The sequence below is a fragment of the Thunnus thynnus genome, unplaced genomic scaffold (assembly GCF_963924715.1).
Source record: "Thunnus thynnus unplaced genomic scaffold, fThuThy2.1 SCAFFOLD_40, whole genome shotgun sequence".
NCBI classification, from domain to species: domain Eukaryota; kingdom Metazoa; phylum Chordata; class Actinopteri; order Scombriformes; family Scombridae; genus Thunnus; species Thunnus thynnus.
This window is the reverse complement of record NW_027095916.1, coordinates 167,102-191,672: the sequence shown is the minus strand read 5'-3', so window position 1 is coordinate 191,672 and position 24,571 is coordinate 167,102. Positions and strand designations below refer to the sequence as shown.

The 24,571-nt window shown below is 36.8% G+C and overlaps 2 protein-coding genes across 3 annotated transcripts; one reads left to right on the top strand and one right to left on the bottom strand.

Moving 5' to 3' along the window:
* Window positions 1-7,694: 7,694 nt before the first annotated feature.
* On the bottom strand, window positions 7,695-21,217 carry LOC137178784 (NACHT, LRR and PYD domains-containing protein 1 homolog). 2 transcript variants are annotated; one of them, XM_067584005.1, is made up of 12 exons: window positions 20,979-21,217; window positions 16,696-16,724; window positions 16,002-16,179; window positions 14,952-14,995; window positions 14,758-14,828; window positions 14,131-14,345; window positions 13,783-14,033; window positions 12,869-12,997; window positions 11,473-11,571; window positions 10,492-10,642; window positions 8,984-9,013; window positions 7,696-8,074 (listed from the first exon to the last, which is right to left on the bottom strand). In XM_067584005.1, the coding sequence occupies exons 1-12, from the start codon at window positions 21,058-21,060 to the stop codon at window positions 7,989-7,991; spliced, it is 1,365 nt and encodes a 454-aa protein (XP_067440106.1). In that variant the 5' UTR covers window positions 21,061-21,217; the 3' UTR covers window positions 7,696-7,988. The 2 variants fall into 2 exon arrangements, with proteins under 2 accessions (XP_067440107.1, XP_067440106.1); XM_067584006.1 differs by lacking the exon at window positions 16,696-16,724 and having other exon boundaries at window positions 7,695-8,074; window positions 20,979-21,044.
* Window positions 21,218-21,300: 83 nt separating this feature from the next.
* LOC137178786 (U11/U12 small nuclear ribonucleoprotein 48 kDa protein-like) lies at window positions 21,301-22,956 on the top strand. Its single transcript, XM_067584008.1, has 3 exons — window positions 21,301-21,557; window positions 22,360-22,473; window positions 22,708-22,956. Exons 1-3 carry the CDS (start codon window positions 21,411-21,413, stop codon window positions 22,816-22,818), a joined length of 372 nt encoding a protein of 123 aa, XP_067440109.1. The 5' UTR covers window positions 21,301-21,410; the 3' UTR covers window positions 22,819-22,956.
* Window positions 22,957-24,571: the final 1,615 nt, after the last annotated feature.

Sequence of the window (24,571 nt, the reverse complement as noted above, 5' to 3'; positions counted from 1 at the left end):
TTTCAGTAACTTGCCATTACTAACTACATATTCATCTACTCTTTGACACATTTTCTCTTTTGCAGGATGTCCGTTCGATTTACAAGCATCATTGAAAGTTAAAAATTAAGAAGTTGCAGTTGGAGAAGAAACTGGAGAAGGATATGTTGGGCCTTGGCTACAAGTTTGGCTATCAGCAATAACTAATGATTATCAAATATAATTATTGATTATTAAAATCAATAGAAATGATTAATAGGCTATGTATTAATAATAATGGGGCACCACCCTTGAGTCAGGGAAAAAGATTCAGTCCAAATTCAGTCTCAAAATTTACTAATCTATCAATTTGGAACTTTGATTAATAATTCACTTAATAACTATAAACAAAATCACCATATCAATAGCTAGTTAAGGTTGAAGGATTTCTTTTCAGAGCAGAGGTTGGCAAAAGTCATTCTGGTGCAACACTGAAACAGACAACATGTATATCCAAAAGCATTAATTAAAAAAGGTAAAAGAGCAAAACACACAATATTAATCTAGCTAAATGTACGTATATACGTGTGTGTGTGTGTCACCTGGTGACTGAAGTTCCTTCTTTTCCCTCCCACAGAACAGACCAAGAAAGCGGTAATCCTTTCCTTAGATTTCTGAGATTTAGCAGGCTATTTCAGCTGAATGAGTTACCATGGTTACTGAGCAGGTAATCATATAAGCCACAGCAATGGCTTCAATCAATCAATTCAATCAACTTTTATTTCTATATCTCAAGGCAAATTAGCAAGACTTATTGAGTAAGCCAGGCTTTCCTTTTATCCAGCTTGATGGAACACTTCTCTGGTTGCATATCCAGGTTTCTCAAAACAGCAATAAGGCCAGATTTCTGAAAACAGGAAATGTTGTATACATGCTCAACATGTAACCTGGGAGACTCCAAAACCTGATCATGACCAGGACACTAATGTGCATGTACACACAGTCAGTGTTTACCAGCATTTAGGTTATCTAACTAATACATTTTGTTTACAATATTTAGCACTATTTCAATCAAAGTTGGATTTTGGGGCAACCATGTAAACTCTCAAGCAGTTTAAAGAGGCACTCCACCAAAAATTGATTAAGCAGAAATAGATAATTTAGCAATTTATTGGCACAGTGAGAGTTGTTTGGAGCACATACATCAGGAATGGTTTAGTTTCTGTGGTAGTTTAGTCCAGTGATTCCCAACCTAGGGGTCTGGCCCCTCCAAAGGGTCAGCAGATAAATCTGAGGGGTCGTGAGATGATTAATGGGAGAGGAAAGAAGAAAAAACAAAGATACACGAATCTGTTTTCAGGTTTTGGACTGTCTTACATTAGCCACTATAATGTTTCTAACCCTTGATCTAGTTAGGCCTGTTCTATTTTTGTGTGTTTTTTTCTTGTAAGTATTAAAAGTCATTTCATGAGAAAATGGCAGAGTTAATACCTGTGGACCCGCCTTCAGCCGAGGTCGCTCCATCAGTTGCTCCACTTGAGGATCCCACATCTGAAACAAATTTAGAGAAAATTGTAATTGCTTAACAACTGTATTGTTCTTCTTTAATGTCATTGACACAGAAAACAAACTGCTTTTTTAATGATCAGAACACTTGAGAAAATAAGTTTAGCATCAGGCTAACTTCATTCCTAAAGATTTACAATACAAAGGGTTTTATCAAAAAATGACCGCCGAAGCAAACGCAGTCTTGAATCTCTCACCCTCTGATCATTGTGATAAAACACATGGGGTCAGATTTCACTGCTCCTTTCACTCATACAATCAACAATTTCTATATAACTTTAACTTTTTGTATTTGAAGTGGAGCTGACTGAAATTTGTCTGATATTACAAAAACACAAACTTCATTCATGCCATAGATTTTCTGGGTTTTTTTTTTTTCAGTTTTTATTTTGACAGGTCAGTTCTACATTTTATGGATATAATTTCATTCATCCTCCACGCCATTTTTAAAGTCCTCAAATCTCAGTTTTTTTGTTTTATTTGATGTTTCATGCAGCCACTGTAACATTTCTAACCCTTGATCAAATTAGCCCTGTTCTGTTTCGTTTGAAAGCCTCTAACTCAACAAACACCACAAAGACATGTTGAGATTAAATGGTTAATCCAGTCGTTATGATCCCTTTCATCATTTTCTTGGAAAAACTTACAAAAATTGTACCTTATTTCTTAGGAAATAAGCTCATTCTGATTCTGCAGCATACAGGCCACAGTGAGTGTGTTTACATACACACTAGTATCCTGGTTTTGATCATATTCAGTCGTTTACATAGAACATGAGAAACCTGGTTACTTATATCCCTGTTTACATGATTCCAACAGTATCCAGATTTATGATCATCTGTGTCTAGTTGTGTCTTGACTCCAGTAGGCTCGATAATATCAGATGTATAATAAAAATTTTCAGTAACTTGCCATTACTAACTACATATTCATCTACTCTTTGACACATTTTCTCTTTTGCAGGATGTCCGTTCGATTTACAAGCATCATTGAAAGTTAAAAATTAAGAAGTTGCAGTTGGAGAAGAAACTGGAGAAGGATATGTTGGGCCTTGGCTACAAGTTTGGCTATCAGCAATAACTAATGATTATCAAATATAATTATTGATTATTAAAATCAATAGAAATGATTAATAGGCTATGTATTAATAATAATGGGGCACCACCCTTGAGTCAGGGAAAAAGATTCAGTCCAAATTCAGTCTCAAAATTTACTAATCTATCAATTTGGAACTTTGATTAATAATTCACTTAATAACTATAAACAAAATCACCATATCAATAGCTAGTTAAGGTTGAAGGATTTCTTTTCAGAGCAGAGGTTGGCAAAAGTCATTCTGGTGCAACACTGAAACAGACAACATGTATATCCAAAAGCATTAATTAAAAAAGGTAAAAGAGCAAAACACACAATATTAATCTAGCTAAATGTACGTATATACGTGTGTGTGTGTGTCACCTGGTGACTGAAGTTCCTTCTTTTCCCTCCCACAGAACAGACCAAGAAAGCGGTAATCCTTTCCTTAGATTTCTGAGATTTAGCAGGCTATTTCAGCTGAATGAGTTACCATGGTTACTGAGCAGGTAATCATATAAGCCACAGCAATGGCTTCAATCAATCAATTCAATCAACTTTTATTTCTATATCTCAAGGCAAATTAGCAAGACTTATTGAGTAAGCCAGGCTTTCCTTTTATCCAGCTTGATGGAACACTTCTCTGGTTGCATATCCAGGTTTCTCAAAACAGCAATAAGGCCAGATTTCTGAAAACAGGAAATGTTGTATACATGCTCAACATGTAACCTGGGAGACTCCAAAACCTGATCATGACCAGGACACTAATGTGCATGTACACACAGTCAGTGTTTACCAGCATTTAGGTTATCTAACTAATACATTTTGTTTACAATATTTAGCACTATTTCAATCAAAGTTGGATTTTGGGGCAACCATGTAAACTCTCAAGCAGTTTAAAGAGGCACTCCACCAAAAATTGATTAAGCAGAAATAGATAATTTAGCAATTTATTGGCACAGTGAGAGTTGTTTGGAGCACATACATCAGGAATGGTTTAGTTTCTGTGGTAGTTTAGTCCAGTGATTCCCAAACTAGGGGTCTGGCCCCTCCAAAGGGTCAGCAGATAAATCTGAGGGGTCGTGAGATGATTAATGGGAGAGGAAAGAAGAAAAAACAAAGATACACGAATCTGTTTTCAGGTTTTGGACTGTCTTACATTAGCCACTATAATGTTTCTAACCCTTGATCTAGTTAGGCCTGTTCTATTTTTGTGTGTTTTTTTCTTGTAAGTATTAAAAGTCATTTCATGAGAAAATGGCAGAGTTAATACCTGTGGACCCGCCTTCAGCCGAGGTCGCTCCACCAGTTGCTCCACTTGAGGATCCCACATCTGAAACAAATTTAGAGAAAATTGTAATTGCTTAACAACTGTATTGTTCTTCTTTAATGTCATTGACACAGAAAACAAACTGCTTTTTTAATGATCAGAACACTTGAGAAAATAAGTTTAGCATCAGGCTAACTTCATTCCTAAAGATTTACAATACAAAGGGTTTTATCAAAAAATGACCGCCGAAGCAAACGCAGTCTTGAATCTCTCACCCTCTGATCATTGTGATAAAACACATGGGGTCAGATTTCACTGCTCCTTTCACTCATACAATCAACAATTTCTATATAACTTTAACTTTTTGTATTTGAAGTGGAGCTGACTGAAATTTGTCTGATATTACAAAAACACAAACTTCATTCATGCCATAGATTTTCTGGGTTTTTTTTTTTTCAGTTTTTATTTTGACAGGTCAGTTCTACATTTTATGGATATAATTTCATTCATCCTCCACGCCATTTTTAAAGTCCTCAAATCTCAGTTTTTTTGTTTTATTTGATGTTTCATGCAGCCACTGTAACATTTCTAACCCTTGATCAAATTAGCCCTGTTCTGTTTCGTTTGAAAGCCTCTAACTCAACAAACACCACAAAGACATGTTGAGATTAAATGGTTAATCCAGTCGTTATGATCCCTTTCATCATTTTCTTGGAAAAACTTACAAAAATTGTACCTTATTTCTTAGGAAATAAGCTCATTCTGATTCTGCAGCATACAGGCCACAGTGAGTGTGTTTACATACACACTAGTATCCTGGTTTTGATCATATTCAGTCGTTTACATAGAACATGAGAAACCTGGTTACTTATATCCCTGTTTACATGATTCCAACAGTATCCAGATTTATGATCATCTGTGTCTAGTTGTGTCTTGACTCCAGTAGGCTCGATAATATCAGATGTATAATAAAAATTTTCAGTAACTTGCCATTACTAACTACATATTCATCTACTCTTTGACACATTTTCTCTTTTGCAGGATGTCCGTTCGATTTACAAGCATCATTGAAAGTTAAAAATTAAGAAGTTGCAGTTGGAGAAGAAACTGGAGAAGGATATGTTGGGCCTTGGCTACAAGTTTGGCTATCAGCAATAACTAATGATTATCAAATATAATTATTGATTATTAAAATCAATAGAAATGATTAATAGGCTATGTATTAATAATAATGGGGCACCACCCTTGAGTCAGGGAAAAAGATTCAGTCCAAATTCAGTCTCAAAATTTACTAATCTATCAATTTGGAACTTTGATTAATAATTCACTTAATAACTATAAACAAAATCACCATATCAATAGCTAGTTAAGGTTGAAGGATTTCTTTTCAGAGCAGAGGTTGGCAAAAGTCATTCTGGTGCAACACTGAAACAGACAACATGTATATCCAAAAGCATTAATTAAAAAAGGTAAAAGAGCAAAACACACAATATTAATCTAGCTAAATGTACGTATATACGTGTGTCACCTGGTGACTGAAGTTCCTTCTTTTCCCTCCCACAGAACAGACCAAGAAAGCGGTAATCCTTTCCTTAGATTTCTGAGATTTAGCAGGCTATTTCAGCTGAATGAGTTACCATGGTTACTGAGCAGGTAATCATATAAGCCACAGCAATGGCTTCAATCAATCAATTCAATCAACTTTTATTTCTATATCTCAAGGCAAATTAGCAAGACTTATTGAGTAAGCCAGGCTTTCCTTTTATCCAGCTTGATGGAACACTTCTCTGGTTGCATATCCAGGTTTCTCAAAACAGCAATAAGGCCAGATTTCTGAAAACAGGAAATGTTGTATACATGCTCAACATGTAACCTGGGAGACTCCAAAACCTGATCATGACCAGGACACTAATGTGCATGTACACACAGTCAGTGTTTACCAGCATTTAGGTTATCTAACTAATACATTTTGTTTACAATATTTAGCACTATTTCAATCAAAGTTGGATTTTGGGGCAACCATGTAAACTCTCAAGCAGTTTAAAGAGGCACTCCACCAAAAATTGATTAAGCAGAAATAGATAATTTAGCAATTTATTGGCACAGTGAGAGTTGTTTGGAGCACATACATCAGGAATGGTTTAGTTTCTGTGGTAGTTTAGTCCAGTGATTCCCAACCTAGGGGTCTGGCCCCTCCAAAGGGTCAGCAGATAAATCTGAGGGGTCGTGAGATGATTAATGGGAGAGGAAAGAAGAAAAAACAAAGATACACGAATCTGTTTTCAGGTTTTGGACTGTCTTACATTAGCCACTATAATGTTTCTAACCCTTGATCTAGTTAGGCCTGTTCTATTTTTGTGTGTTTTTTTCTTGTAAGTATTAAAAGTCATTTCATGAGAAAATGGCAGAGTTAATACCTGTGGACCCGCCTTCAGCCGAGGTCGCTCCATCAGTTGCTCCACTTGAGGATCCCACATCTGAAACAAATTTAGAGAAAATTGTAATTGCTTAACAACTGTATTGTTCTTCTTTAATGTCATTGACACAGAAAACAAACTGCTTTTTTAATGATCAGAACACTTGAGAAAATAAGTTTAGCATCAGGCTAACTTCATTCCTAAAGATTTACAATACAAAGGGTTTTATCAAAAAATGACCGCCGAAGCAAACGCAGTCTTGAATCTCTCACCCTCTGATCATTGTGATAAAACACATGGGGTCAGATTTCACTGCTCCTTTCACTCATACAATCAACAATTTCTATATAACTTTAACTTTTTGTATTTGAAGTGGAGCTGACTGAAATTTGTCTGATATTACAAAAACACAAACTTCATTCATGCCATAGATTTTCTGGGTTTTTTTTTTTTCAGTTTTTATTTTGACAGGTCAGTTCTACATTTTATGGATATAATTTCATTCATCCTCCACGCCATTTTTAAAGTCCTCAAATCTCAGTTTTTTTGTTTTATTTGATGTTTCATGCAGCCACTGTAACATTTCTAACCCTTGATCAAATTAGCCCTGTTCTGTTTCGTTTGAAAGCCTCTAACTCAACAAACACCACAAAGACATGTTGAGATTAAATGGTTAATCCAGTCGTTATGATCCCTTTCATCATTTTCTTGGAAAAACTTACAAAAATTGTACCTTATTTCTTAGGAAATAAGCTCATTCTGATTCTGCAGCATACAGGCCACAGTGAGTGTGTTTACATACACACTAGTATCCTGGTTTTGATCATATTCAGTCGTTTACATAGAACATGAGAAACCTGGTTACTTATATCCCTGTTTACATGATTCCAACAGTATCCAGATTTATGATCATCTGTGTCTAGTTGTGTCTTGACTCCAGTAGGCTCGATAATATCAGATGTATAATAAAAATTTTCAGTAACTTGCCATTACTAACTACATATTCATCTACTCTTTGACAAATTTTCTCTTATGGTTTAGTTTCTGTGGTAGTTTAGTCCAGTGGTTCCCAACCTAGGGGTCGGGCCCCTCCAAAGGGTCAGCAGATAAATCTGAGGGGTGGTGAGATGATTAATGGGAGAGGAAAGAAGAAAAAACAAAGTTCTGATACACAAATCTGTTTTCAGTTTTTGGACTTTTTCTCTAATCTTTGATTTTTGCTGAAATATTGGATCATTTGAACATTTATTGAAATGAAAGCATGTGAGAAGTTTAGAGGGAAAAATCACTATTTGGTGGAGCTGTTAACAACTCATAGACATGTGAAATGTGACCCCGACTACACACTGCTTTTTGTAAGACGTCAAAAGCCAAAAAGGTTGGAAACCACTGGTTTCATCTTTAACAATGTGTTGTATTTTAAAAGCTTGTTATATTATCCATTGTGTCAAATCTTCATCTGAAAAGTAACTAAAGCTGTCAAATAAATGTAGTGGAGTAGAAAGTACAATATTTCCCTCTGAGATGTAGAAAGTAGCATCACATGGAAATACTCAAGTAAAGTACAAGTACCTCAAAATTGTACTTAAGTACATTATTTGAGTAACTGTCTTAAATTAGCAACTGTAATGTTTCTAACCCTTGATCAAATTAGGCCTGTTCTGGTTTTGTTTGTTTTTTTCTTGTAAGTATTAAAAGTCATTTCATGAGAAAATGGTAGAGTTAATACCTGTGGACCTGCCTTCAGCCGAGGTCGCTCCACCAGTTGCTCCACTTGAGGATCCCACATCTGAAACAAATTTAGAGAAAATTGTAATTGCTTAACAACTGTATTGTTCTTCTTTAATGTCATTGACACAGAAAACAAACTTTTCTTTGATGATCAGAACATTTGAGAAAAAAAGTTGGCAAATATAAAATCAGGATCTGTCTCTCAGATTTTGTTTCTCTTAATTTGTCCTCGATTTGCTCTTCCTGTTTATGAATCCTTCAGTGGATTAGTGTCTATTAGTGTCTATATGTCAGATCAACTCAACAAAAGTTTAGGTGAAGGAATACATACTTTACAGAGGGATAAAGTTTCAAAGACAATAAATAAAATGTAAATTAAACAAAATGTAATGAAAATGTAAATAATGTTTACATTGCATTCTGGTGAAAACATTTTTCTTTCTTGAAACATACACTACAGTAACTGGTAAAACACTTTGCATAAGGTATAAATGAGGATGATTAAAGCATAAGGATGGCGGTTTTCTATATTTTTCTTATTGTCAACAAATCATATATTGTTGACCATAAGAACAAATCATATGAAATCATATATAACAAATGCATAATAAATGAATTGTTCTAATACTTCAGCAGGCTAACCAAAGTACATGAATACTACACAAAATAGCCAGGCCAGTTCAGCTCCGTAAATTCAGCTAAAGACAACTTCTCAGCAGTTTATTAAAAACGGTCAAATGTGAAATGTGTGAAAAACAAACAAAACACAATAACTTAGGTGCTACAATAATATCATGGTGATCTTACGATTTGGTTTCAAAACTACGCACATTTTAACATTGATGAAATTCCAACTGGTTCTGTTCTTGTTGAAATATTTACAACAAATGTGTGAAATATTTATGACATATGACTTAAATCTGAAAGCTCATGTCATAATGGACAGTACATATATGCAGTGTCTTACCTTCTGAGTGACCAGAGTTTAGATAGTCATCTGAAATTAAATAGAGAACAAAACAAATTGATAGCTGAGTTTATGTACTGCGTTCACAACAAAAGATTCAATAACGAGACATTTTCGCTAAATAAAATATCATTACATTAAATATCATTAATGTTCTAATTCTAAAGGGCCAGTTGTAGCTGTTTGCATCAAAAACCAACAGATGTTATTACGGCTGTGATCAAATTTGTTGTGTTGGATAAATAAAAAATAATTAAATAAATCAGAGTGTCCCAGTACCCATACTTGCTGTCTTGAGCACTTCTATGGGTTTCTGACTATTCATGGAATTAAATAAACAGGAATTTCTCATTATCACGTATTAAATGGCAGGTGAACACATAAATCAACAAAAGGGATGCAGAATGCCCCAGAGACCTGTCTCTTCCTGATGCCCTCAACACCTTTTACGCTCATTTCGAGGATTCAATTTCCTGTCCTTGCACTAGGCTCACCCCGCCAACAGGTGAGCTGCCCCTCAGTGTGACCGCAGCAGATGTGAGGAGGTCCCTGCAGAAAGTTAACCCCTGCAAAGCTGTAGGCCCAGACAACATCCTAGGCTGGATCCTTAGGGACTGTGCACACCAGCTTTCAGAGGTGATGACGGACATCTTCAGCACTTCATTCTCCCAGGCGACTGTACCAACATGCCTTAAGACTGCCACTATTATCCCTGTCCCAAAAAGCTCAATAGTGTCCCCGATAGTCATGAAGTGCTTTGAGCAGCTGGTCATGGCCCACATAAAAGACACCATCAACATCACAGTGGATCCCCATCAGTACGCATACAGAAAGAACCGCTTCACTGCTGACGCCATCTCATCTGTGGTTCACCTAGACCTCACTCAGTTGGAGAGCAAGGACTCTAACATCAGGCTGCTTTTCTTGGATTTTAGCTCTGCCTTCAATACCATCATCCCATAAACTCTGGTGAACAAACTGTCATTACTTGGACTGAGCTCATCCTTATGCAACTGGGTACTGGACTTTTTAACAAACAGGCCCCAGTCTGTCAGGATCCACAACATCTCATCCTCCCCATTATCATCCTTAACACCAGTTCCCCCCAGGGACGTGTCCTAAGCCCCCTGCTGTACACCCTTCTGACCTATGACTGCTCACCCAAGCATCCCAGCAATCATATTGGAAAGTTTGCAGATGACAGTACAGGCAAAAGGTGGAACAACTGGAGGCTTAGACAACCTCTGCATCGATGTGAAGAAAACTAAGGAGATCATTGTGTACTTCAGGAAGGGCCGCAACAACCCCCCCTCCCCCCCAAAATCAGACAGCTACAAGCAGAACATAACACCCACAGAGCAACAAATCCATTTTCAGTGTGTATTGGTGTTGGTGATTCAGCTCTCGTTAATTATTGACATTAATTATATAGAATAGTTCAGTTAACAGAAAAGACAGAATGCATCTTTTTTATATAGTGTTGGTAATATTGTTTAATAACCACTGACCTTTTTGAATTTTACAGTACCACACTGGTTCATGCACAGGTTTACCCCTCTTTTTACTGTGGAAGAGCTCAAGGTAAAAGTCTCCCCCTGGATTTTTAATTAACACCTCAAAGAAATTTGGGCCTCTGCTGTCATATCTGAGGGTTAATTCCTGTGTAAAAAATACAACATAAAAGGAGAGGAGGAGTTAGTTTTTGACAAAAGTAAACAGTCAAGTTAAATTCTTTACAACAAAAACAAAGCTAATTGATTAGTGTCTGGTCATTAGGAACAGTGTTTTGCACATTCTCAGTTCATTCACATTTCTGTCTGGCTGCTGATCTCTCCTAAACTCTGAACACAGCAAGCAAAGCTGACTCCACATTCACCAAGCAGTATTGGTAACCTTCTTGAAGTAGCTTATGTGTGACCAAAAAGTCAATAGATTTGTCACTAGGTTCTTAAAAGCTGTATCTAGGGAGAATGTTGCTTAGTTGGCAACCCTGATCACATGTCTCTTTGTACAAATGGTTCAATACAAACAATCATGCATCTATTTACAATTAAAGGAGTCTAAATGTCAATTCCCTTCATTCTATCCATGTTCCTCACTTCCATTATTTCCCTGTGTCTTATGTCATGTTCACATCATTTTGTTCAGACCTTTATTGAAGCCAAGTTGGAAAAACCGTCCCTGTCAGGTAGCTGAGAGGGACTCTGTAGATGTTCTGAATTTCTGACAGTGACAATATTTCCAACTTGGCTAAAAGAACTGAAAGCAAAACTGTAGTAAAATGGCTGCTGTTCCACCATCTCTGGCAGTCACATTTTTCAAAAATCAAATATTTACACAAAGAAATTCAATTTAGTTAGTTAAAATAAAACACAAATTAAATATGTAAGGTCATGTGCAGCAACACCAGCTGTACACATGTCTCTGATCCTTCTGTGTCTTTACACAGTTCACTAAATGTAATTTCTAACAGACAGTTCAAACTGTACCTCTGGGTAAATTTCTACTGTGTCTTTGTCTCCTGTGAGGACGAAGCCATGATGCACTTTCAGGTATTTCTTTCCGATCATTTCCTTCTCGTCCACCTTCTGAAAACAAAAACAATACACACAAGCTGCTTCAAGTGTACAGTAACAGACATTGTAATCTGTGTTTAAAAGTATATTCATGATAAAGCAATATGGTTTTTACAATATAGTATTAGGGCCACTGTTGGGAAAAAACGAACTGTGAGATATAAAGAATAGTCATGCTAATGAGGAAGATCATCATTAATTTGAAAAGCATATTTTATTGTGAGAATAAAGATTTAATATTGTATTTTGCGATTATCTTATTATATAAATCTTATTATATTAAGATTTTGTGACATATATATTTTGAGAATAACCAAATACATGTCACTTTGTACAAATTGCGAGTACAAACAATGAAACATCTATTTACAATTAAAGGAGTCTAAATGTCAATTCCCTTCATTGTATCCATTTTTCCATTATTTCCTTGTGTCTTATGTCATGTTCACATCATATTGTTCAGTTTTAACTGCAGCCAAGTTGGAAAAACCGTCCCTGTTTTCTGCCTGGTTGCAAATCTGAGTTTAAGATGATTTAAAATTCTGACACCTACAATATTTCTGACTTAGTAAAAAAAAGAACAACGTAAGTGTCAAAATCCCTGCAGCAAAATGGCTTCAATTTCATCATCAGTTACATCTAAAAAATCAAATATTAACACAAATGCAATAAATCTATCTAATTGAAATAAAAGATAGATAAAATGTGCAAGGCCATGTGTGACCACATCATTTGCACACCTTGCAATGGCTTTGATCCTATTTTCTCTTTCATACAATATGTCTGAACCACAATTCACTAAATAACTGAAGCAACGCCTGCGAGCTAGTTCAGGAAGCCCAACTCAAGTTGCCGCTCCACTCACAAGCCATACTCCCCTCACTGTGACATATATCAAACGCACTCTTATAATCTGGTTGATGTACTTAAGTCATCAGTACTCTGCTCACACTTTTGCTGCATTCCTGCTGCCACACCGCTCATACAAGCTATGTTTGATTGCTGCTGTTTGTAGGCCTACAGCATTTCAAAGCCCTCCACCCCAGCATCCACCTGGAGGCTCTGAGTCTATCTTCCCCTGGGAGGGAAGTTTGTATCGTCGCTCCCAACTTCCTGCTGTGTGAGATCAATGTTTCCTTGTGAGCAGTCAAAACATCAGAGCCTAGACGCTAAACATTAATTTTCTACATTTAACTAATAATCTACTCCATGTGAGTTGGCTGACTGAAATGTAAAAACTGACAGACAGTACAAATTATACCAGCGATTCACTATATAAATGATAAATGACAGACAGTACAAACTGTACCTCTGGGACAATTTTTGCTCTGTCTATGTCTGCTGTGAGGAGGAATTTTTGTCCCACTCTCAGGTACCTAGCTGGACGTGGCTTATTGATCACTTTGTATCCGTCTGAGGATTCCTTCCTGTCCGCCATCTGGAAACAAAAACAATACACAACAAAACTGCTTAAAGGTTACAATAGCAAACATTGTCACCTGTGTTTTGAAGTACATGAACAAGTAATATGGTTTTTACAATATAGTATTAGAGCCACTGTTGGGAAAAAAATGAACTGTGAGAATAGTCATGATATTGAGGAAAAGTTCATGTTATGAAAATAAAGCTGCAAATTTGAAAAGCATATTTTATTGAATATATAATAATCTGCTGTAGAATTGTGATTTAATGAGTAAACAGGTGAGAGCAGCCTTCAATAAAAATGAAGTTAGAGTATATTTCATCAGTGAGGAAATACTTAGTGTATCACACCAGCAGTCAAAATACAATAAACCAATGGAATAATTTCTGAGTTGTGTAACCTTGTGAAGCAGCTGCTGAAGCACATTGAGCGCTTGGTTTTGTCCAGACAGCTGTGCCAAAGAGAGCAGAGATCAAATCTCAACGTATGTTAATTTGAAAAGTTTCAGTTCATCAGTGAGATCTATAAGCCTCCAAACAAATATGAACTTCAGCTGCTGACAGAAATCTGAGGAGAATAACTTGGTCATCAGGAAACGTGTCCACTACACTGTCTCATGTTTTAAGTGGTTTATCTTTATACAGCAAGGGGAAAAAAAACTTCTGTGACCAGAGACCCCTCCCACGTCACAACTCTATTCTCACAATTTCACTTTTTTTCACCACTGGCCGTAATACTCAGTTGCAGACTTTTTAAATCTGATTATATTATACATTTTTGACAGTAAGATATTAAATAACCTCTTGTAGAGCAGGATCATGTGGGATCAGATACACATGTAGTTTGAGGGGTGTTGTGTTTGGTTTATAGTATATTAACACGTTGCACTTCATTTTCACTGCAAAGCCAAGATACATCAGAACCCCTCTGAGAGAGAAACTTGGTTCAGATAACTTGACATGGGATGATGTGACCTCAGACACGTCTTCAACAACATCTCCACAGCCATCTATGTGTAGGACAGCAAACTTGTCTAATATTGTGGAGTCATCTGCACAAAATACAAGCACACACATTTAGTGAGGAGAAAGGGATCGTATCAGAATACATTTAAATCCATCTTTCATTATTTCTTCATGTCTACTTACCTGTGCAGATCCAGTGTGGCAGGTGCACTTCATTTAACTTCCCAGCAGTGACTTTGATGTTCAGTAGGGGACCTGCAGGCATGTATTGTAAGCTTTTCATTCTCTCCACGTGTTCTTCCCAAGAGCAGAACTGGTACTTAAAGCTGACCTTTTCTTCACAGACCCATCGCAGGTCTGACACACTGCATTCAAACTTTCCTGCTTCAGACTGTAGGCTGAAAAAGAGAAATGAGTCCTTGTATATGCACTAAATACTTCATAATAATAATAATAGTGATAATAATAAGAACTTGTGTTTATATAGTACAATTCATGCATAAAATGCAACACAAAGTGCTTGACATAAAGCTGAGAATCATAACATTTATGATAAAACAAGAAAAACTAAAAAAATTAAAATGATAGAATGAGACAAGATAAAACAACCGTCAGTTAAAAACACTGAAGGGACTCAATGGAGTAAATGTAAACTTAACCAGAAGCTGCCTTCATTTTATTGCCAGTTAAATGTAGCATTACCACAATTACTGTAATACGGCATGAAAAAGATCCTGAAAAATATCAAAACCAAGCTTTTTTCAATGGTTCCAGTTTGTTGTGACACAATATTGAAGATGTTATTTTTACCTGTAAGTTGGAGCCTCATCTGCATCTGTTCTGATCACTTCAGGTTCAACTGTAGTCCAGTCACTGGAGTCCTGCATCAGAGGACAGTCACATTTGTAAATAAGTGGATTTCTTCCTGTTTAATCACTAATTTTACAAAGTCACACAGATGAACAAATAAACAAGTGAGCAGATGAATGAATGAAAGGGATTACCGTAATGCTTCCACGAGCCTCAAACTCCGAGCTTCCTGAAGGCCCTTGTTAAAACACATCAGACAACATTTTAAATGATGTTATATTTATAAATGGAATCATATAGTAACTTTCCAGATATTTTGCTGCTTTAGCACTATGCGCTACGTAGCGCTGCTCCTATATGAGATCAATATGTTATGCAGGACTTACTGCCGAGTAAAGTCTAAGTTGAGGAAAAGTGGCAGCGCTTCATAGGACTTCTGTTATGTACAATGTACAAGCTAGCTACATGTAGCTAATGAAATGACAATTCCTCATGAGAGGGAAAGATTATACAATAAAAATACAGGAAAAATCATATAACTTTATTTGTTTTGCATATACAGACATTACAGTAAACAACTGAATAGTGACCAACATCAAATATGTAAAGTAATGGGAGTTGATGTTGCTGTCATGCTACATAGTGTCGTTTTTAGTTTTGTATTATTAATAATATAATTGTTTTTTTTGTTTGTTTTTTTTGTATTTTCACCTCGATTGAACAGACAAGAAGCAGACAGAATATGAGCAGACAGAGTGAGTTATGACATGCAACAGACTGCAATAAAACCAGTCCATTACACTTATGTGGTATGAACCTTAACCAGTAGACTTTTAGGAAGCTGCTTGTGTTTTTTTTGTTTTTTGCTAACTTGAGAGAAGAAACCCTTTAAAAAGATCTCGCTTCTTCAAACAGCAGATGTCGTTTTGGAAACTATGCTATATGTAGGAGTCTAGTTATTCTGAGTTTACTTTTGGCTTGTTGTTGCTGTGGACAATTTAAAACCAGTGACTGATCTATAGTCATTGACTACAGTGACTATACAGCATACAGTAAGTATCTTTGCTTGTGTTAATGGCATCTATAACAATCAAAACAAACACATATTCAAATGGCTGCCTGACTGTGCACAATGTGTTTTGAATGATGAAATAAAAAAGAGTAACATTAAAGTAGAATAAGACCCTGCTCTGCATACTAAATGTTTGATGTTGTAATTTATTTCTTTTTTTCACACAACTTACCTTTGGATCCTGAGCTGGTGTCTGACAAACTCTGCATCTTATCCGTCTTTCTACTTTTTCCGAGTCTTTGGGAGCCTCTCAGTGGAGGGTCCTGCAGGAGCCCCTTGAATTTCTCAGTGAGACTTAATTCTTCCAGTGTTTCCAAAAGCTTCTCCTTTACTGGTGTCATTGTAACGTCCTGATGGATTCAAAATGATCAGAGGGCATTTATGTAATATTTCCACTGCAACGATAAAACACTGATGTCTCTGCATCAATGTAAACATTTAAATCATGTGAGTATTATAACAACTAATATTATTATATTACTCAAAATAAGACAAAGTGTGATTCATTTCATTTATTTGTATAAACTGGTTATTAGTAATTGTGATTTATTGCATGTCCACCTGATCACATGTTCTTATTGCTGCAACAGCAGCTGTGAAATTTCTGGTTTAAAAACTCTTTCCACCTATTTACCATCAAACTTGAATAAAAAAAGTCTATAATATAATATAGTTAGTATATAGTATAATATTTAAGCTTGAAATCTCAATCAGAAACCTGCTTCAGTTTGGTGAGCACCATCAGATGAAATGATACCACTGGTTTGTATCATTATTTATAGTGGTCGAGATGAGGATCATTTTCAACCAGCAGCTATGCGTTGAAAGCTGTGTTGTGTAAAGTGTGTTTATGTGACATTACTCACTTCCTGGAGCAGTGAAGACCTCTGCTTCTCTGAGGAGAAAGAAAATAGAAAATGACTCAAAACTGATTAAACATCAGACTGTTATCAGTTTTAGTCCGATTTAGTTGCAATAACACTAAATTCTCCTCTGCTGCTTCTGACATCATGAACCATAATCATAGAGAAAGAAGAGAGGTTGAATATCATATCGTTAAAAGCTTTGAAATCTAACAGAATCCAATATAAAAGTACAACAAATATGAATGTCTTTATGTAAAGATTATCACCTCACAAAATAATCTTTGATGAATTATACTGTCAGTTGTCAGTTGTACCTAATGTTTTGCTGAGTCAAACTGAAACTGGGATTCTCCTCACTTTGTTTGGAAGGAAATATGATCTATAATCAGCTGTTGCGAGTCAATTTCACTTTTCCAAGAAGACAAAACCGTCTTTGGAAACATTTGTGAAATCAGCATCTGAGCCTCACTGACATCTGAGAGCTGCAATGTTAACTTCCCTACTGTGCTACTGACTGGAGAATGTCATAGTCCTGATGATACAAGACTTTTTTTTTTTTCCTTTTTCAACAAGCCCAAACAGCAGGGCTGGACCGGGAAAATCATTCAGACTGGGAAATATAGCGTAGAATAGAGTATAGCCTCAGTTAGGCTACCTTTTAAGAGGGGGGTCTGGGGGTTACAAATACTTGATTTCCCACATTCTGGTGAATTTAACTGCATGTGAATAACAAACTAATGAGCCAACAACTGCTTAGTACAATGAAAACTGTTATGAACCTCAAAAAAAACCAAAGGTACATATCATTAAGGAGGGAGACGATACTACTACTACTGTGGCATCAATGCTACTCTCTCCACCTTCAAATAGAAAAAAAGCAATAGTACAGCACATTATATCTTGTAATGTACCATTATAATACAGTTAAAAACTCTCCTCCTATTTAAAGAACAGAGCAAGAGCACAGTACCCTACTCAGTTTACTGATATACACTAACTGTTACCCATCAAAGGTTAAAATAGCCCTTTAACCAACACAAACATTAAATAACACAGATCTTTAAGTTTTAACACATTACAGTAGCCTGAATAGTGACGGAAGACGTTGTGTTGTCTTAATAATTTTAAATTATGAGCTCAAAGTATGAACTCACTGACTGAAATTTTCACCAAAACAAATGAATTTTCAAATAATATTGATCATATTAACTAGACTAGATGTTCCAATTATGCTTTAAATGTTTTTGAGGACATTAGAAAGGGGACTACCACTTTTATTATTGGTTGTCCAGTTTCTTGGCTGCTTTAACATTGACATTGGACGATGATGACGCATCGGTAACATTAGCTACGTTAGCTAGGTAGCAAAAGTTAACTAGCAAGCATGTTTATTTACCTTTCTTACCTTCTCTTTCTCTCTCTATTGAACCTTCATTCTACCCAAAGTAGAATCTAACAATGCAGTTTTTCACAAAACAGGGACTGAGTATTTGACTCCCATCACTTACATTTAAGTCTGGCAGTACTTCAGGGCAAGTATGAACAGGAGGAACAATCACAGAGACCAATAACTATTTCAGTGTACATATGGGCTTGTGAGTTTTCTGGAGATAATTACTGTCACACCAGCTGTTTGAAATTACACCATTTTAATGACGAATTTTGAGTTGCCCCAAAGTGCAATGTGACAATGGAAAAAATATGAGGGTAATCTCCAAAGTTGGACATAAGATTTTCACTGGATAGCAACATTAAGAGTCTTTGCTGTAAAATCAGTAACAGTAAAGGTCTAATCTTCACTTTGAGCAGCTACAACCTTTAAACACTGTTTACATCTTAACACATCAATAATTTCACACACCTACGATTTAAAAGAAGAAATTTTGACATTCAGATTAACTTTATCAGTCCTGATAACAATGACACAAGACTTTTTTTTTTCCTTTTTCAACAACCCCAAACAGCAGGGCCGGAATGGGTAAAACATTATTCCCTGAGTGCAATATGTGTCACTGGAGATGACTTATTAGAAATTGTGTATACATTTGATGAACTATGTGTCATTTAGGCTTCACATCCTGTTGCATGTTGGGAATACTACATAAGTAAAATAGTAATGCAGCAATACATTTATCAGAGGGCAACTGCCATGGACATACATTTTCATGAATATTGGAAATTGCATGTTGGAATTAACTATCACTTCCTGTGTCCACTATGTAGCATTCGAGAACACCAATAATTCTACGTCACATTTCTTTATATCACTTATAGACCATGCCATGTAAATTTCATGTAAATCGGATGATGTTTATAAAATAAAGCTGACTTCCTGTTGTCAGTAGGTGGCGTTATGACTATGACTCAATGTTGACATGTAGATGTGTTCAGACCTGGACTCTCAGTAAGCATGAGAAATTTGGGGCAGATCGGACAATGTAAAGTCAAGTTACAACAACTTCCTGTTTAATGCCCCACACGTGTTTTGGGCAACATTGATAGGTGCGCCACGCCAAGGGTGTTCCAGGAAAACTAAAAGGCTTTGCAATTTTAGCATTGCAAAGGTCTTTAGATGTAACCTACCAAATTTGAAGTTGCTCAGGTTAAATCTGTAGCAGGTGTTTGTTAAAATACAACACTTGTGAATGACTTCACTTTGCAAAAAAATGCAAAGTTGACTCAAAATGGCTGACTTCCTGTTAAACTTTCGGTATGGCTCCAAGAGGCTTTTTTAAAAGTCTACACATGTTGCTTCTGCCTACCAAATTTTGTACATCTATGTCAAATTTTCTAGGGGGGCGCCCTTGAGCCATTTTGCCACACCCAAACCCAAGTCTCATATCAGATATCAAGTTACACTACTTCTGATGCATGTGCAGTTTTGTGAGTTTAGAGAAACCCTAGCACCTCAAAAACACTAAGAGTAATTAGGGGCCACTATAGAGCCAAAAAGCCACACATGAGCCCTAATACTAATTGAAATATTTACTAGTTCATGATGAATATTCATGAAATTCAGTGGATTCACTGCTCTCATCATTCTCAACATTAGACCATTTTTTCACCACACAGGAAGTCCGCCATTTTGGATTTCGTGCATCAATTTCCATTTTACGAACACATCTGAGGACTTTAGAATGCACAAAAACTCATGAAACTTTGTACTTATGTTTAAACTAGTACATATTTCATATTGTAACGCTGGAAATAAGTTACTGTTTATGTGTGTGATTTTGCAGTGGTTTTATTGATGTAGGTGTCCACCATAGTGGGTAATTAGCTGAGAAGTAGCCTAGTTCCAGGGAGAGAAAAAATGGGGTTGTGTTTGAAGTTGCTGCTTTTTGCGCCAGTTCGTCTGAGGCTAGAGAGAACAGATGCAGCAAAAGTTAATGGCTAGTTAGTTAAGGAGAGATACAATTGGGCTTGGGCGTGGCTGTTTGGCTCTGTAGCGGCCCCTAATTACTTTTAGCGTTTTTGAGGTGCTAGGGGTGCTCAAAAACTCACAAAACTTTGCACATCCATCAGAGGTGATGTAACTTGATATCTGATATAGGTCTTGGGTATGGCAAAATGGCTCAAGAGCGCCCCCCTAGCTAATTTCAAAGTCAATGCCCCCACCTTTAAATTTTACATAAATGTACAAAATAGTTTGAGTTTGTTATAGTACAACGCCTGTCAATGGCTTCACTTTGCAAAGTAGATTCAAAATGGCGGATTGGGTTCCCTTTATCTAGTTTTAGCATTTGTGTGAAAATCTAATCACGTTTTAGGTCATATTTATGCAGAAACAGAGAAAAACTCTAACACAAATTTTCAAGCACCATTGTACATTTATTTCTCGTAGACATACCCTTAGCATAACCATTACATACCTAACCCAAACTGTACCTTCATTTTAAACAAGCCTTCACCCTAAAATGAATGATTTACGTTATGAGGACTTTTTTTGTCCCCACATGTGACTGTTTAAACACATTTATGACCCGAAAACATAATGAATACTGACAGACATAGACATAGACAGACACAGACACACACGTTTAACGTTAACCTGTTTTTGCTGCTGTTTTCCTGTTTCATCATTAGCCATCATAAGTCGAGTCAAAGCACTTTGGAAACTTTAACAACCTGTTGTTCACATACTAACGTTAACAAAGTGTTAGCTAATGTCTTATTGTAGCATTGGGCTGTTGTAAAAATTTTCACACTACAGACGAAGTAGGGCGAAGAAAGTGAAAGTTAAAAGAAGCTGTACCGTTTGAAAAAGTTTTAACGTAACTTACCGTTATAAAAACAGCTTGTCGCTCCAGCCGTTAAGATGTGAAATCCGCCCGGTTTTTTCTCTAAATGCAGTAAATCCTGCATTGCTGTGTCCACAAGTGAGCTTTACTAGGATTCGTGTGTTGCTGTCTGAATCATGGATGTATAAAGAAAACTGGATACAACGTCGGAGGCGGGGCCCCGTTCATCATGAAAGTTGCTCAGTGGCTCATGTCAGCACCAGATCTTTCCATCGCGCAGAGAACATGGACGTATAACACTTTTAAATGAACAGAGGATTACAACTACCAGCATGCATTGCTACTGCTTCCCGCCGACGCCCTGGCATACGTCATCAGTCCTCGCGCTGAACATGGCAACTGCAACTGCAGGGAAAACAAAACACTGATGAATTTGCGGCAAATTCTCCGCTGATTTGGAGTGAAACGCTAAAAATGTCGGACTCATTAGGAACAGAAATCCTCCAGGATCGTCTGGACCGTCTGCGGGAGCTGACAGAGTTCACTGAAAGCTGCAAAAAACAGCTAGACGATATATTTGAAACGTTGGGATGGTCGCTGGACTACAAGGACTACAAACAGGTAACGTTAACGGTTAGCTTTTAGTTTTCAGTTAAAGCAAATAATAATAATCTGAGGAGTAATCGGAGTATTTTCCTACTTAAATAAATTATCATATTTTAACGTGAAAGCAAACGAAAGGAAAGCGTCGTTTCCCAGTTGTTGCCGAACCGACAGGAGACGAGCTGTAGAGATAAAACGATATTAGTTACCGTTAGTTAAGCTTTTAAATCTGTTTTTCTGACAGCTACAATGATTCATATTTAGTCCGAATTCTGTCTAGAGCTGCTGCGATTAGTCATTTAATCGATTAGTAGTCTACTATTAAATTAATTGCCAACTATTTTAAAAATCGATTAATTGTTTTGAGGTTTTTTTAAGAATGAATAGATAAAAAAATATCTGATTCCAGCTTCTGAAATGTGAATATTTTCTGATTTATTTAGTCCTCTATGACAGTAAATTGAATATCTTAAGATTGTGAAACAAACAAGACATCTGAGTTTTTATGGACCAAACAACTAATCGATGCATTGAGAAAATGATCAACAGATTAATCAATAATGGTAATAATCTAGTGCTGTAACTAACAATTATTTTCATATTTTATCAATTAATCTGTTAATTGTTTTCTTGATTAAGAAAAGCAGTGAATTCTCACATTTTAGAACCTGGAATCATCAAATATTTGGTGTTTTTCCTTTGAAAAATGACTTAATTGATTATCAAAATAGTTTTAGTTTCTTTTGATCAATTTATCGTTAAACTCTTCAGTTTGTCATTTCTCTCCATGTTATTCATCTTCTATTTATGTGTTTTTTAGGAAGCGATGGAGCAGTGTCCCTACGACCCTCACCACCGAGTCCCGGTCAGGAGCATGGAGAAACACAAAGCCTCCTGCAGCCTCAGAAAGATGGGCTACACAGCTGAGGAGCAGGTAACACACACACATACACACACACACACACAAGGCTCTAGATAAACAGGAACAAAAGCAACGGCAGTAAGACACATCAGATGTTTCAATTGCACAGCTGCAAGGTCGTAATTCCAACTTCCGTCTGTATCAGTGAGGACAACAACAGACTGCACATGTGTCTTTTCATCCACGACATGTAAACAGCAAGAATTTTAGTGTTAATCATTAAAAAGTTGCATCAATCTTTTGCAGGAGGAGATGTCTGACCCTTCAATCTGTTACCAGAACAACAGTATCAGAAGCTTCACAATGGGTGAGTCATTGCTGGAGACTGTCACAGTAAATCACTGTTCACCTTTATGATCCACAGTTCAGCTATGAAAGTCAGATGTTATAGAACACTGCCTCTTTTTCCATTTGTACGAAGAAACTTAAGATATTATGATGGTTACTTTTGAGAAATTCATCCATTTGACTCCAAACAACATAAACATTTTAACCACTGTGATGAAATATTGAGGTTTGCTACAAAAGCTTTTAAAGCTCCAAAAGTCAGCTGATCAGAGTCGAGATGTTCTGGAAAATAAGAAGAAAAGAAATATATAAATATATAATTTTTCGTTGTCCTCGTTGTTTTTGTTTTTGCTATTACTGAGTCTAAAGATACCTTTTAAAGGACAAACATGAAATAACTACAAAGGACTTTAAACCTCGAACGCCTCATCTGGCTGGATCTATTTAAACTGTTCATTTTGACCTTTTGTAGAGATTTCTACAATTGCCTCTGACACTGTGTGTGTGCTGTGTTTTGTCTCTCTTGCAAAACACATCATAATCTCAATGAGGCTACCTAATTATTCACAGGTCATAAAAATGAGCTTGTTGATCCTGTTGAGGTGCTTTCAGCCTGCAGCCCAGCATGTCCCAGCATAGATCAAAACAATGGCGAGTCAATGCTAAACATGAAGAAGCAGCGTTCAGCAATTATGCTCCATATATCTGGAACAAACTCCCAGAAAACTGCAGGTCTGCTGCAACTCTCAGTTCTACTGTCCAATAAAAAAAATAAATAAATAATAAAAAAAAAATCCAAAAAAGAACTCTTATTTATATCTCACACTTAATCTATTTTAGCTTATTTTCTATTTAACTCCTGTGCATATTGTATTTAAAAGTGTCTTTTTATAATGTCTCATGTTTCTTTTACATTTTGTCCTGATGCCTTTTATGTTTTATGTAAAGCACATTGAATTGCCTTGTTGCTCCAATGTGCTACAGAAGTAAACTCACCTTGCCTTTAATTTTGCCTTTGAATCAAACCCTGAGTGCGTGATTCTGTTTTTATTTTGAAAACCTTCCTGCTATGCGTGTGTGTGTGTGTGTGTGTGTGCGTGTGTGTGCGTGTGTGTGCGTGTGTGTGCGTGTGTGTGTGTGTGTGTGTGTGTGTGTGTGTGTGTGTGTGTGTGTGTGTGTGTGTCCCTGTCCAAACCCAGCAGGTCTCATCAGCAGGTGCAGGAAACAGAAGGATCAGACATATGATTCAGCCACGATGTGTGACTCTAAGCCAACCTCCTTCACTAACCAGTCATTCATGTTTGGGTTGTTAATGTTTCTTCAAAGGATGAATAAAATCCATTTTATGGAAAACTGTAGTATAAGAAGCATAGTGCTTCCAGGTTAACCCAAGCTAATACTGGCTGATGTTAACTCTGCTTCTAACCTGTATCTTCAGGTTGTGTTGACATCATCGCTCAGGCTGCTGATGGTCAGTGGTCCACCCCTGAACTTCCTGTCTACTCAGGGATCCCCAGCAGCTCTGGCCTGGCTGGGCGGTGTCCTGCTTTTTGCTCCACAGCAGCCAATAACAATGCTCCATGCTGCCGGAGGAGACACATCACAGCATGCCATTGGTGGTCACTGCTGGGAGGGTCCTGGGACGGAGACCCAGGGATGTGTATGTGTTTGTGGGGAGAGGGGACCAGAGGGATTGGGTCCCTGCTGGCCTGAATCTCCATACATCTATTATGGAGGTGAGCGTTCACCTGAGGTTTTCTGGTTGTTAAAGGACAGGTTCACTATTTTACAAGTGTGTCTTAAACCAGCAGTCAGGTATGAA